Below are 15,391 nucleotides of genomic sequence, written 5' to 3' on the forward strand. Positions count from 1 at the left end.
TCAGCTTGGCTCACCTGGCTGATGGAAGATTTTTAAGCCATAATAAACACTTTCAAATTCCTGAATGCAGAGGAAAGACCTCCTAAGCATGTATATATACACACATGGTCTTATTTTCCAAAGTGAGAATCATTTCAGCACTTAACACACACAAAAAAGGCCTTGCTAATTAAGGGACCCTAAAGGCCAAAGAGTTTTAGAAAAACCTGATGATATAGCCATTAGTTGAGATTAATCAATTATTCTCTCTTAGTTTCATGTCCATATTGAATGGTAAAGTTGGAATTACATCTGAACACTTTATTGTCCAAATTAGAAAAACGGTGGATTCAGCATTCTTGTATATTACAGATTTTTACTGTTCTTTTGGACTCTTACTATATAATTGGTACATTGATTTATTCCTCACAATTACAACTCCCTCATGTAGAGCATTTTAGCTCCAAATAAGGCTTAAATTCCAACATTATCAGAACATCTGTTTTACATGTTTTTGCCTAAGTATTTTTTCTTTGTATACAGGGTGTATTTATGTTATATCGTTGCCGACAGAACATTTTTTACCCTTATTAGCCTCCCCTTCCTGCTCCTAAGGCAAGAACAAGTATATGACTGTGTTTCTTTCCTCTCTTGCCTTCCTGGTACGGGTAACCTAGACATTTCAGCAGTCCTGTAAATGAGATGACTTATGTGAGAAACTATAATTTACATCTGTAGATGTTTTGCAGGTCCTCGATCTTTTCTAATTAGAGACCATAAAGATTTGGGCTTGCTTTTGGCTCTATAAAAAGTAGTAATGCTATTTGTGATACTGAATCTCTTTTTATGGGTATGGGAAAAGAAAAAGAACATGATAAGGTCAAAAGCAATATGAAAGCAAGGTACTCTATGTACCTCTGTGTTGCTGAGCATAGTAAACATAAGGGAAATTCTATTACTTCTCCTAAATCAGATGTTACTAAGCCACATGTAGAAGAAATTATTGCTACAGAAGAGACACCCGTTCCAAATGAAATCCCCCCTGTGGAGACAGAAAAGGATACAAAAAGCAACCAGCAAGCAGGAAAGACAACTGATGGGAAGGCAGCAGCAGCAGAAACAGTTCCTCAGCCCGCAGAAAGCTTGGACAGGCAGGGGAAGAAGCCTACGGGAAAAAAGCCTTGAGTAAACCCCGCTGCTCTTGCACGAAGAACATGATCTTGTCATGATCTGGATAATAAGTTCAAGCTGAGATTTCATGGGTGGTAGACTAGCTCTAATATTTTAACACAGAAGTTTATTAGCATTTTTTTATAACATTTGTATTACTCCGTAACTTTAAATGCATAGTAGATGGGCACCTGTGTCTCAGTACCAGATTAATTGCACTGTAGTCATTTCTAAGTATCTTAATAATGATCCATGTATTGACAAGGTGATTTTAATTACTGAAAAATGATAAACAGTTTGTTAGAGTGAATCCTGTCCAGAAGTGACATATTTATTACTCTGTAAAAGAATGCTGATATCAGTTATGTGGATCTGTTAATTGATATTTGTAGGCGGTCACAGCCTGAGGCAGACCCTGGTTACTTTCTCAAGGAAACCATACATACATCTCTCTTAATGCCACGTGGGCTGCACTTTTCACCACGGCCAATCTGGCCACAGGGGAAGATCTTCAGAAACACAACCATCTCCCAAGGATGCGGATGGGGCAGAAGTAACTTTTATTTTGATCCAAGTTTCTTCCTTGCAAACCTGTTTCATCAGGTGGATCAGGATGACATCTGTCCACTTCTTCTCACCGAGACCACTCAGGCCTCTCTGCTTCATGAATTCCCCCGTGGCCTTGGAGAGGTACTATGGATATAGCATTAACCCACAGCATAGCCCCACTGGTTCATTTCTCTCCACCCTTTTTGCTACAGCAATCAAACTTCTGTTTCCAAGCCCTGCTAAACCCACCGTTCTTCCCCTCAGTGTCTCAGCCCAACACTGTCCCTTCTTCCCCTCACTGGGATATCAGGCCCACTGGTTTCTTATAAAAAAACATAGCTTCATGGTCCATGTAAGTGAGGAGTAAATATGAGCCAAGAATCTCTACTTTAAATCACTACTGTGCTCATTTACATTCATTACTGTGTGCATTCACATGTACCCAGTACATTTATGTACTGAGGATATGAGAAAATATGACTCACTGTGGACGCTTAGATACTTTGAATGAAGCGGAGTTCAAGCTGAAAAACAAACCAATAAAAATAAAGGTCAGAATCTACTTTGTTAATATGCAAGTTGAGTTCAACATTTACGTGACAAGAAATTACTAAATACAAGAAAAAAAAAGATATTTAATTACTGGGGAAATATTTTTATTGATTTCAACTCTTAGAAGGCTCAATCATACTATATTGGCTTTTTCCAGAAGGATTATTGATGAAAGGCTAGTGAACTCTGCTGATATTTCCAGGGTGTTAGATCTATGACAAATATGGAAATACTGAAAAAAACAAGAAATAGCAGTTTATAATCCATCCTTATAGAATTGCTAACATGAGAAAACAAAGAATCTTAATAGCATGCAAATGTGTAACACCTGAGACACTGATATCTCTGATGGAAAGCAAGCTTCTCCTTCCAGTAGAATTCCAACAGGGTTATTCAACTCTTTTTAACACCAACAGATAGATTCCTGCTGGATGAAATACTAGATAGAGTGCTTATATAGAGGCAATTAGAGTAATAAGATTTCTATAAAAAAAGGTAAAGCATTTAAATAATTTGGATGGTCCATTCTGAGTGACAGAAAAATGTAGGATGCAATGGAGGAAAAATTATGCAAATCAAAATATTGACTGCTACACAAAAAAGTGGTGGGAGAAACTTAAAATTCAGGCTGAACTACAAAGTCATCCTACTAGTCTGAAGTACTGTTTGACACATAGAGCTTGATTCAGTCCTACATTACACCTTGTTTTACAACTATGTGTTACAATTTAAATTAGTAGGAAACCAGAACAGCCCAGCAGTGAACGACATAAGTGTAGATCCCATCCAGAAACGCAGTACGGATTTCTTAAATGAGAACCTTAATGCATGTAGGCTCTCCTGCAACTGTCACAGAAAATGATAAATATCTCTACAGGTAGGCAATTGCATCGCTCTTCTAGAGAGTCCGGCCATTTTAAATGCCACAAAGCTGCAGGTTGTTTCACACAACTCTCAACTGCTCTTTGCCACGGCAATTATTTTAACTTGCCTTACCTCTCTGAAAATCCATCACCTCCTACAGCTCCTCCGGGTCGGGAGCCGATCCCCCACAAACACCGACAGCAGCGTGTAAGTTATATATAGAACAGCTTGTACCACTGAGAGCCTGAACCAATTCCTGTAAAATGCCACAGGGGTCTTTTCACTGGTTTTAATAGAAAACAAGCCGGATCTCAGAAGAATGTTCTAAAAATGTCCCAACTCTCAGATTACAAAGCCCGTTTCGCTCACTGTGAAGCCAATGGCAGATCTCCCTTTTGTGTCATTGTAGCAGAATCAGGTCTTAGCTTTTTGCTGAAAGAAAAAATACCATATTTAAATTAAAACCTACTGGAAATACTTTTTAAAATTTAAACTAAAATGCACTAGGGTTTAGGGTTTTGTTTTTGTTAAATTTGGATGGTTCCTCAAAAAGCTGGAAATGCAGTTACATCAGTATTGTTCTACTGGAAACTATATGCTGTCCAGAAGCATGGGATTTTATGTATGCCAAATGAAATACACAAATAAACATATCAAAGATTTTTAAAAAATAAATTATTATTTAAGCTGTAGTTGTTCACAAATGCATAACAAAATATTCAAAATATTAACAGAAATGTTGAGTACATTAAAGTTTATTGTTACTATGTTTTCCTTGCAATCTAAATGTATAATTTGTATTCTATTTTCCATCATAACTATGAAAAATTGTTTCAGTCTCTGTCCACTACATAACGATAGAATGCAAGTTATTTCTGAAACAACAGAATCTCCTATCAAACACACATTATTCAAAATCGGGCACTGGTTGCAATGTTTATCTGAAGTGTCACTTATGGATAATATCTTCTTTCTCACCAACATATTCCATTCCAGCATGCATTACTCTCTATATTCAAATTTATAACTCTATTAAAAGTTCATATTCTTGTGTTTGAACAGTAGTTTGCAAAAGTGTTGCATTAAATTATATTATCTAATCACCTTCCAAAATTACAAAGCATGATTTTTTTTAAGATGAAAGAAAATGTGAAAAATAGGCTTTGCCTTCCACTGTAGTAAAGGCAGTGTGACTCCAGGTGTCTTTGAGTTCTTCTGAGAATTACTTCTGGATTTGTTACCCAGTTATTGAGGAAGACCCGTCTGCGGTCTGAGACTGATAAACTGTAATTTGATAATATACAAAGCCATAATCTTTGAAGCAGCTAGTTGCAAAGTGAGATCATCCTGAAACTAGCGTAGGGTGGACCTCTGCTCTGTGTCCTTGAGCAGTGACTCTAAAGCGACTGAACGAACAATATTCCGTTTCAGCTGCACTTACACTGACCAGACAGCTGAAACAAATCTTTCCACACAAGTTTTCTTGTGCTGTTAAGAGGACAGTAAATCTTAAGAAGTGAAGTAAAATGTTGTCCAGGGAAAAGAGCAACAAAAGCTGCAAAGAGAAAAATGTTAGAGAAATTGCTCCATTCCACAAGGGCTTCTGGAGGTGAAGGTACTGTGAGAGAGACAGTGGATGAGACCGATGGCATTGAGAGGAAGGCAGGCACTAGATTTGGCTGCAATCTTCTGCTGACTTTTCTCTTTGTCTCACTTCCCATTTCATTATGCAAGATGTCTTTCCTGTAATCTTTCTCCTTCTGCATTTTCAAATGCAACACCTTTCCTTCCCTCTTTCCCCACCTTGCATCTTCTACCATTCATCCTATTTGATATAGTCATTTCCATTTACTGTTTCATCACTCATACTGACAGGAGTAGGATAAAACCTCCTCCTTACTTAGGCTGTGATTTTGGCAAGGATAGGGAACATCTTAACAGGAGGCCCAAACCCCTATCGTTATCTATTATCAGAAGATGGTTTGTGAAACACCCGGTAATGATTGACAAATAAGGGAGAAACACTGCTGACATGGGACTTGATCTGAGTGTGCTGACTTAACCAAACACCCTAAACCTACAAACCAGCCCATCAACTACAGTGAGGCTATTGGTGTGCTTAACAATATTGGTGGCTCAGGGTACGGCCAGGGTACAGACCTGAAGCCTTCCTACTGACTTTCCTCATTTTATTCTAAGTGTTAAATGGCATGACAAACTAAATTAAATTATTGCGTGCTTTCATAATGTCATTCTGATCCCAGAGATGTTACTGAAACACTCCTGAGAGGACATGTGCAAGTCATAACTACAATGCAGAGATAAGGAGTTCCTCAGGTTTACGGGTGAGATACAATGGAATCTAAACAACAATTTAAAGAAAAAAAAAAAGCTTAAGGATACCCTGCCTGCTGCAATATGAGCCTGGGCGATGGCGGGTACTGAATAAGTGCTCCAAACTATGGTTTCTGGGTGTTGTATAAGTACTGAATAAGTGACTGCTCCAAACTATGGTTTCTGGGTGTTGTATGTACATAAAAAGACCAAAATGACATAACAAAATCTCATCATTACTGTTGGCTTTTTTGCCATATGTGGCCAAAGACATTTTTTTTTTAACTGCTGTAACAACTTAGCAAAAGGCCATTTTTTCTTTCACCTACAAATGTCTGCAACGTGTTGAGCACTCAGGGACCAATATGAGTTGGGGGTCGGTGCTACATCCTTACACCTAGAGCTCTCTACTATCTGCAGAACCACAAATTTTCTGAGGCTTCACCAAAGCCGTGCCGACCACCCTATATGCTCCTATATGATTTATCCCTGGCACTCTGTATCCTAACCTGCTGGAGACCCTACATCCTCTCTTGCCTAGCCCTAAGCAGGCTACCTCTCTCACACACTATTGCTGCTAGATGTGGCCTGGAAATTGAACAGCCGCGGAGCCACTGATTTATGTATGGCTCTAGGTAACACAATTTCAAATTATTTCCCTTTCCCCTCCACCAAAAAAAAAAATTAAAAAAAATTGTAAGCAGTTGTTCTCATCACTCCTTCCCCTGTCCCTGATGGGGAAAATAACGGTGACGTTTGTGGTGAAAAGGCAAAATGAACGTAAAGGAGGTGGCAGGTTTCCTGTGGCCTGGAGGCCCTGGTTTACCCACCAGTGAGTTATGGTTGAACAAGGACCGCAAATCATGCACAGATGGAGAGAGATCCTGCCTGCACCACTGTGGTGTGGAGCTCCGCGCAATCAGAACGGAAACAAATCTCACTCGATACAGCTGTGGACAACGTAAGCCATTTTTACAGTTTGATTGTAATCTTCTATGTGTAAGTGCAACAGAGTAGAGAATACAAAAGGAAAACACCAAGGGCTGTCTACTTCTGTAGCCTTCTGATTGTCTGGAGATGATAATATTGGAACGGAAAAGGCTACCTGAAAAGAAAACATGGTGTTTTCAAGCAAATGCTCTTTAATCAGGACCTGCCTATTCCAGGTCAGGAATACAGAAGTATGATTTACCAGTATGTTACCCCTTTTCAAGTAAAGATTTTTCTGTCACCTAAGCAGCTAGCCTGCTTTTGGATTAGGCTTAATTTTATAATAGGATCTAGCTTAAAACTGATATTTGAGGACGTATGATAGATTTAGCCCCTACCTCTTATCTCCCTGTGAACAGGGCTGCCTGGATTTGTACCCTCAATTGAAAAAAAAAAAAACCCACTTGCTGTTATGACCAGCAAAGATAAGATCACAGGAACATAAACAAAAATACTGTGTTGGAACAACCGCTGGTGTGGTTACCCTCACAAGCTAAGGAACTAAGATGCCAGATAAGGAACTTGGTAAAGCAGGGAAATGATCTATTAGCTGAAGCACTGACTGCACGCTTGTGACAGATGTTATGCTAATGTAGCCAGGTAATTATTATTACAACATTATATTCAAATAGAAGACCTCTTCAGAAAACTGCTGCAGCTGAAACATGGTTGCACCAAAGGGTGGAAAATTGCTCCAGCAGTCTGTGTTGCACCCATTTATCCAGAGTCCTGGAAGGTGTTCTGAAATTGACTCTGGATTTCTGACACTACACCAATGTCATCAAAATGGGCAGGCGCAAAACCTGACCTTTCATTCTTTTCATAATATAGTCACGCTATGCACATAATTCTCCATTTGTGTCTTCTTCCATGAACTGCTTTCTTCAAAAATCCAGGCTGCATGTTATGTGGGGATAGATTTTTTTTTTAGTTCCATGCTCAAAGGGATTAAAATATATTATTTGCAAATAAGCAAACTCACTGACTATAATCTTTTAGGCAGCTTGTACCAGGAGGTACAGATTAATAAATAGATCTTCTTATCTGTTTGTAGGACTTGTACAAAAGATTGTCAAGAACCTTTTCAGACATACATGGACTACCCCAGTAAACTCTGTCTATACATTATTTTGCATGCTAGCATGTCTTTTTGTCAGCTTTTAATTAGCCTGTTTTCTTATGTCAAAATTATGTAAAACCTACGTGAGAGCCCAAAATGGCCCTAACAGCAAGTGGGGCAAAGCTGGCTTTTAACAAAACTCTCATGAACAGATTGGAAGATAAAAAAGCAATTGTCAAATAAAAGTACAGTAAAACAAAGAAGTAACATGGAAAAAGGCTAAATTAACATTCATGAAACCTAAGTTGTATTTCCAATTATGCTACTTCTCTTTCCCTTTTTTTTATACTGGAAATTCTTTGAGAATATTACCCTGTTTTAGTACCTACTACGTCTCCGTATCATCTGGGGCCTCTGGGCAATGGTGTGACTCAAGTCAGTAATAACACGCAATCCATCCAACCTCAGAGAGCAGCAGCGTGAATCACAGAAGCAGTGGGCAAGTGGAGCTGCTGACCTGAAACACGTACCCGGCCTGCTGGACACGTTTGGATTTTGCAATTCTACACTTTAATTAAAAAAAATAATAATAGAATATTCTTTTCCAGCCTCCTGTGGGCAGCCTGGTTAACTTTGAAAAGACGATGCAGTGACAGACGGATGAAAAGGCAAACGCCCCGATCGCGGCGTCGCTTTTGAAACACCCCCCCACACCCCCGCCCCCCCGGTCAGGAGGCGTTAGTTGTGAGGCACGGCTCAGGCCACGGGCTATTAATAGCCCCGGAGAGCGGGCACTTCCCTGCTCACCGCCTCAGCCCCGCGCCCGGGGCAACGGGCGGCACCCACGGCAGGGCGGTAGGCAGCCCAGGCGCCTCACCCCAGCCAGGACACGGAGAGGAGGAGGAGGACGGGCGAGGAAGGCAGGCCCAGGACAGGCTGCCCGGCCCGGGGGAAGGCCGCGGGCGGCTGCCTCAGGAAAGCCGCGATCCCCACAGCCTCTCGCCCCTCTGTGCCCCTTCGCTGCCGCCTCCTGCCCCGCACCGACCCCGCTGCCCCTCAGTCCCCGGCCCGGAACGCAGCAGCGGCGACGCGCACCGCTCTCTGCCGCCGCCGCTCCCCCTCACCCACCCCGCGCACGCGCCTGGGCCGCGCGCCTCCCTCCGCTTGGCGCAGTTCGCGTCCAGCCGAGCGCGGCGCGTCCCGGCTCCCTCTCTGCCTTCCCCGCCCCGCCGTGCCGTGCCCGGCCGCTTCCCCCGCCATTCATCCCTCCCTCCGTCCGCCCGTCCTTCCACGGCTGGCGGCGGCTCCGCCGGGCCCCGCTGGAGGTAAGGGAGAAGGGGAGTCGGGGTGGGGAGGGGGCGCGCCTGGGTGACGGCCTGTGTGAGGAGAAGTGAGGGGCGCGGGGGAAGAGGTCGAGCGAGCCCGGGCGGCTGAGGGGGAAGGTGGGCGGCGGAGGGCCTGGCCCGGCCTCGCTCCCCTGCCCGGAGAGAGCTCCGAGAAGCGGGCGGGGTGGGAAGGGGAAACATCCCATCCCAACCCCTCACCTCCCCTGCCCGGGCTGCCGGGTGTGGGGGCTGCCACCCCGCTGGCCGGCGCCGGGCGACCCCCGGGGGCTGCCTTCCAGCCCGGCCGGTGACATGAGGGCGCCGTGCCCCTGGGGAAGCGGCGCTTTCACTGGCTCCGCTTTGGCGGTGCCACTCTTTAAGCGTTCAAAATCGCCATAGGTGCCTTGCTGGCCCCGACCTCCTTCCGTTTTACGGATATGCGTCTTTTAAACTCGGGCTCTTAACTTGCCTACCTGCCGGGCACCCCTCCTTGGGGGTTTGTTTAGGTTTTTTTAATTTATTTTATTTATTTTTCCTGTTTATCCCTGCTGGTGCAGGGAGTATGAGGCGTTAATCACTGGAAGTACAGTGTCTGCATTTTTTGTGTGTATGTGTTTTGAGCTTTTGCCAAGTGCACGTCTGAATTAATTGGTGTGAACTGCATTTTTCCTCATGTTAAATGGTTACTGAATACATGTAGCAGACATCAGTGATTTTTCAATAGAGCAAGACAATACGCTGTTTAAACCTGTGCATTTCCAGCCAATAAAATGATGTCATAGATATACCTGTGTTGTGGCTGCACTTTGTATGTGCACATCATCTGATGACTTTTTTTTTTTTTCTTTCAAACAAAATTCCATTGCTGTTACGAGAGAATCTGTTAGCCATATCCTGTAATGGTATATGGTATTATTTAGGATACTGTCAGAGGAGAAGATGATAGACAATCCTAACAGAACTCAGTTGTGAAAAATCTTAAGTCACAATATGCCTTCACTTTGTGTTACTGAAAGTGTGGGCATGTCGGTCATTCAGTAGGTACCGAACTGTTGTTTGTGTGCGTAGTGGGCAACTAGCTCCAGCCAGGGCCATCCGTTGTTCCTTCTCTCTTAGCTCCTGCTATAGTTTCTTTGCAGCCCAGAACATACAGACATATAAACAATTTTGCCATCTCCTACAAAAGTCAAGGAAGATGTCTTTACTTGAGTGAAGCAAAGCAATGATCTGTGAGGTGCTCTGTGTGCTCTCTCAACGTTTTACTGTTATATAATAGAACATTAAACCGACAAGCCAAAGTTAAAAAGTTTCTAAATGAGCTGAGCATGTCAGGAACTTTGAATGAAATGCTGTGCTATCTGGTATTCTTAATTACAGTAGGAATAACTAGATAGTGCTGAAAAGGCACTCGTAAGCAATTACAGCATTCATTTTTTTAAGCCTGTAGCATAACTTTTCACTCAAGCATATCAAAATGTTTGGTTTTTTAATTGCCTGTAAAAGAGGTGGTGTTTGAACTTGTCTTATTCTTACTACTTAACATTTTGGTTTGTTACAAAATTAAGCTTAGTTCTTTGTTTTTATTTACTTGGAAGATATACATGTTAAATGTTCCATTTGTGCAGTGCAGAGAACTTTTTGTTCTTTCTCCCTTCTTCCAGCATTTTTTTCCACTAGTGTAAATCATGATCAACTATGGGGAAATATAAACTGAACTTACTGCACTTGTCACCTTCTTGTGTATCTTGAGGCCCAGAATAGCCCTTCTCTGCATAGCATACTTTATGACTTGGTTTCTTCCCAGAGAACTTGCAATCTGGATCAGATAAATCTGAAAGGATTTTGTTCAAAGCCACATTGGGAACCTCTAGAGGTTAAATTAGTTGCATTTTTTGTCTTCCTGGAAGATGCTCACATGGTTAATGCTCCAGATCACAATTTTCTTCTTTTCCATTTTATTACATCTTAAGTGCAAGACCACAGCATTTGCGAATAAATTGTATGTAACTGTCTGAAAAGGGATGAAAGGACACCTTCTGATGTGAGGTTCAGTGCTGCATGTTACATAGATCCACAGTGGAAAAGCTTTCAGGCTTACACAAAGCAGTGGGTGATATATTTGTGATCAAATTCAGGTGTAAAACATATGCATTAGATGCATGCATCCCATACTGGGCAAATTCTGAAAATGTGACTTAGTAGCATACTGTATCCCGGTGATTTTTTGCATCTGGCAGTGCTGATCAGGAGTATTTTCTTTACGAACCTTTAATGTCTTTGAAATTGGGTTTTAAGGTTCTACAGTAACACAAAGATGCCATCTCTGTATTTTTTTTTTTTAAATGGTAAATAAAATTATCCTCTTCAAGCATAACATCTTTTTGCAAACAATGTTTCGCTTAAAAATGAGTTTTATTTTGCCTAGCTGCTGTCTAGTCTTGCTTGTTACAAACAATCCAGTTTGTAGTGACATTAGCGCTTACATTTTGGCTTGTGCAGACAGGCTGATTTAGTATGAAACTGTCATGCCAAGCCAAGCTAGATTGTCTTTGTGTTTGGGCTTCAGCAAACTTTAGGGGGATTGTTTTTTGCTTTTGGTGTGGGGTTTTTTTTATTTTTAATTTTGATAGAAATTTCCTTTTTTTGTGTGTGTTTATATTTTAAGGGAATTTCCAAGTAAAGGATGCTAGCTTCCCCTTCCTATTTATGTTATTGTTATCAGTTTCTTTTAGCTTTGGAGTAATGTAATTTGTCATTAACTGCCAGAAGTTGTCTGAGTCACTCTTTTCCCAAAACTAAGGGATGCTTCCTCATTGCTACTGTCTGTAGGGATAAGAATTATAACTGAGGAACTGGCCCATTTATTTATCCAAAGTGCTGAAGTTTGATACCAGAAATGTAAAGAAGCAAAGCAATAATAGAGAGTCTCTAGTGTACCAGGTGACGTTTTTATGTTGGTCTATGTGGCTGAAGCCAGCATATGCTAAGCCAGTCTTAGGCCAAGTCTTTAGGTTTACTTGTCTTTTTTTAGACTGCGTAACTGTCTCCTCAGGAAATGTGCTTCTTCAGGATTGATGGTTATGAAAAGCCTTTTAAAGGAAACGTGTAATGGTAATGAATTGTAGCTGAGATTCTATTAGAAATGCAAGTAACTGTCTCTCACTTGGCTAACAATAGAATTTAGTTTGTGATAGAACTGCAATACGATTAATTTTTTGAAAAATAATTACTTAGTGGTGACTTAAAACTGTTCATTCCCCAAATGAAAAGTGTGCATGTTAACACAAAAAAGAAATCTGTGAGGCTGCTTTACAGGTTTGTCATGTCCTGTACAGTCAGTGCAGACATGCTGTTGTGTGCTAAGGGTGAACAGAGATATCCTTCAGACAAATGTGATCTCTGTATTCATTGAAACTCAGTAATGCAAGTAGATTGTGTTTGAATGAGTAAGCATATGCTACTTTGCTCAGCTATATCAAGTTTTGCCCTTCCCAACATCTCGTTCTATGAATACCTTTGTGTGGGAATTCTGCAAGACTAGCATTTTTACCTGATTTGCTAATAAAATAGCCAAGTCTTATATGCAAATCAAATTTATGGATGTTCTATTTCGGTACGTGTTCATCAGCTCAACAATATGGAAAGTTTATCAAGTAAAAAAGTTTTCTTATTTATATACACTATATTTAGAACTCCTTGGGTATTCCATATATCTATTTCTCAGAATAAGTACATTTCTATTCTTTCTTGTCACCCTGAAGATAGGTACTGGTCTAAGATCTTATATTCATGTGTCCATTCTAAAGGTAATCAAATTATTCCCCACTAATAGATCAGGATGCATTTCTTGCTTAAATATGTGACTATGTTCTTTTGCTTTGACTTTTAAATCATGGAAGCTTGTAAGAAAATGTAAATACACCTGAAGCAGATGCATGCCTGGAAAGAAGCCTTTCTAAATGGAGAAAATAAGGGATTGCTTATTAGGGAAATGCTTACTGCCTTCTAGAAATGTACAGGAGAAGCTTCATCTGCTTTCTCTCATCTCATGAAAATAAGATAGATGGAATTTCTATTCAGAAACTTTGGTTTCTGTGGTATGTGTCTGGAAATAAGTTCAACCAAGGATGATGTGGCTGTAGAAGAGTCTGTGCTGCTGGAAATAGATATGTCAAGTGTGGCAGGCACTTGTGTTGGGATATGCCCATGCAGATTCCAAAGGAGTGCGTTCTTGGATTAGCCAGTTACCTCTTTTCAGTACCTGGAAAGTAGTTAAGGTCTTCACATACATAAAAACTTTTTGTGTGCATGTAACCTAAGTTTTTGATTGAATTAATCATTTTAACAGTAAAACTCACTTTGTGGATTCTTAGAGTATCATTTGTTCTCACTGAAGTTCCATTGTAAAAAGAAAAAAAAATGTAACTTTTTAGGGAAAAAAAAAAAGAAAATGCTCAAATTAATATAAGGAAAGATGCCATACTCCTGGAGTCAGATGATTCATAGTAGATCATACAGATATAGCTGTTGACTTGTTACAAAAGGGCCAAGTCCAAGTAAACTGTGGTTTTCCTGTCTTGCTATTTTTTTTTTTTCTTGGAGATAAAAGGAATACTGAAGCTGCACTGAAAAATATTCTAATTTGAATGGCTCTTGACTCTACCTGACAGGAGATCTTGAAGATACTGAATTTACCATCTTGCACCATAGATGGCAAACTAGACATTTGATTTTACTCTTTTTTTTTTTTCTTTTTTTTTTTTTTCCAACCCCTCATTTAGTGGGCAGTGCATTGCTTTTGTATCACTGGTGTTTCTCTAGCATCTATTAGCTGCTTGGGTTCTTGTACCAATGCTATTATTACTTGTGATAGGGTTTTTTCTTTATTTTTATTTTTTTTTGGATGGCAGAGAATTGTGCCTGAAAGCAGGTAATACTGCCTTTTAGTCTTTTTTCAGCGTTTTCAAGCAGAACTTGATTTTTAGTTGCACATAACTGTGCTAGAATGGAAAATTCCATTCCAAGTTATATATTAGCTGCCTTCGGCCTTTATATGGAAAATTTTAGCAAGTATATTCATTTTTTATAAGAAGTAAAACTTGATGGATGGTACGTTTCCACTCTACTAGAGGAAAAACTTTAACTGTTTTCTCTTAGAAAAATTCTCTGAGGCAGATGGTCTCCATTCAGTATGTCTTCTGTTATTCATGTGTAAATTTATTTTAATTTGGCAAAGTTATTAGCCTTTGAATTAGGTTTAAAAGTCCATAATGAGGATGGATAGACTTTTGCAGCTAAAAATAACAAAGATGCTGTATTGAATGTATTTTATCACAAGCAGGAATAAGCAGAACTTTATTTTCAGTTTCAATAAGCAGATGCTTCAGACAGGGGTGAGGATCAAGAACTTGGACACGGGAAAGTGTTTTCAGGCTCAGTGTGATTTTTGTAATCTCTGTAGAGGATTGGGAACTCTAAGTGCATGTAAATAAAGAGGTGGGGTGGAATTTTTAGGTATCAGAGTTGAGGCCTGGGGAGAAAAGAACTTTTCCAGTGTCTGGATGGGGTGTGAGACTGAGAACTGTGGTGCTTAAGTCTTAGTTGATAATAAGTGATTTGGCGCAGGATGGGGTGAAGGAGACATATGGGGCATGAACAAAGGCTGTCCCATACTTGCTGTATCCATTGGTATATGTTAATTAGAGAAGGATTTGTCCCCTTCATTCGTTTCAGCAAATTTATCCTGATCTCTGAGTGAATTGTGATTGTGTACTAATAGAAGCTCATGTCTGTAGCATTTCTGCTTCCTTCCTTCCAAAACTTAGAATGGCATGTACTGATGAAAGATGGGGAAAAGTCCTGTAGCTGTGTTCTGCCTGCACTTATTCTTCAGTTCCTATACAATACAATCAAATCACAGGCAGTCAGGTTTGGTAGTTGCAGGGGGGAGAGGGGTTTGTTTGGGGTTTTTTGGTGTTTTTTGGTGTGTGGTGGTTTTTGTTTTGTTTTGTTTTGTTTTAACAACCATCTGGGATATCTAAATCTGATTAGCAGCTACAAATGTAGCCTATGGAAGCAATGTTTTGAATATGCAAAGCGGTAAAAAAAGGGAGGGAAACTATGCAAAGTCAAGTTGTAACTCTGCTAAACCCCTCTGTGAAATTTCTAATCTCATGGCCTGTAAGTTTTCCATTGCATAGGTAAAAAAAGTAATACTGGGTCTCTGGGATGCTGTAAAACTAAATGAATGCAATCAAACACATGATGAAGGTTACTATAGAAAAGTACCGTTTAAAAATGAAATCGTATTTCCCATCAGGGATTTGAACTAATGAGCAATGGGAAAAGATGTGTAGACCCACAAAGAACAGAGGAAAAAGTAAACAACATAGAATGATGATTGTTATTTGTCAGCAGTATTGACTTGCATGAGGCTAGTGGAAAAACTCATATGTGCTTTTCTGAGGCTAAACCACAGTGAAATCTACTCACACCAAAGAGCTGGATTAAAGCTGCATGAAAAACATTGCTTCTAATACTTTCCAAATTTGGGGTGTTTGTTTTTCAA

At 40.3% G+C, this 15,391-nt stretch overlaps 2 protein-coding genes across 4 annotated transcripts in view; both read left to right on the plus strand.

Moving 5' to 3' along the window:
- The window catches only part of MYOM1 (myomesin 1), a 79,398-nt gene extending 75,176 nt beyond the window's left edge, over positions 1-4,222 (plus strand). For all 3 annotated transcript variants that reach the window (XM_014938514.1, XM_014938515.1, XM_014938516.1), the window contains one exon: positions 953-4,222. In XM_014938514.1, the coding sequence (XP_014794000.1) occupies positions 953-1,164 (212 nt within the window). In that variant the 3' untranslated portion in view covers positions 1,165-4,222. The remainder of the gene's footprint in view (positions 1-952) is intronic.
- Positions 4,223-8,666: 4,444 nt separating this feature from the next.
- Positions 8,667-15,391, plus strand: part of LPIN2 (lipin 2) — a 46,215-nt gene continuing 39,490 nt past the window's right edge. The window contains exon 1 of the mRNA XM_014938578.1: positions 8,667-8,823. The gene's annotated coding sequence lies outside the window, so the exon portion shown is untranslated. The remainder of the gene's footprint in view (positions 8,824-15,391) is intronic.

This window comes from Calidris pugnax, unplaced genomic scaffold (assembly GCF_001431845.1).
Source record: "Calidris pugnax isolate Ruff unplaced genomic scaffold, ASM143184v1 scaffold13, whole genome shotgun sequence".
In the NCBI taxonomy this organism is placed as follows: domain Eukaryota; kingdom Metazoa; phylum Chordata; class Aves; order Charadriiformes; family Scolopacidae; genus Calidris; species Calidris pugnax.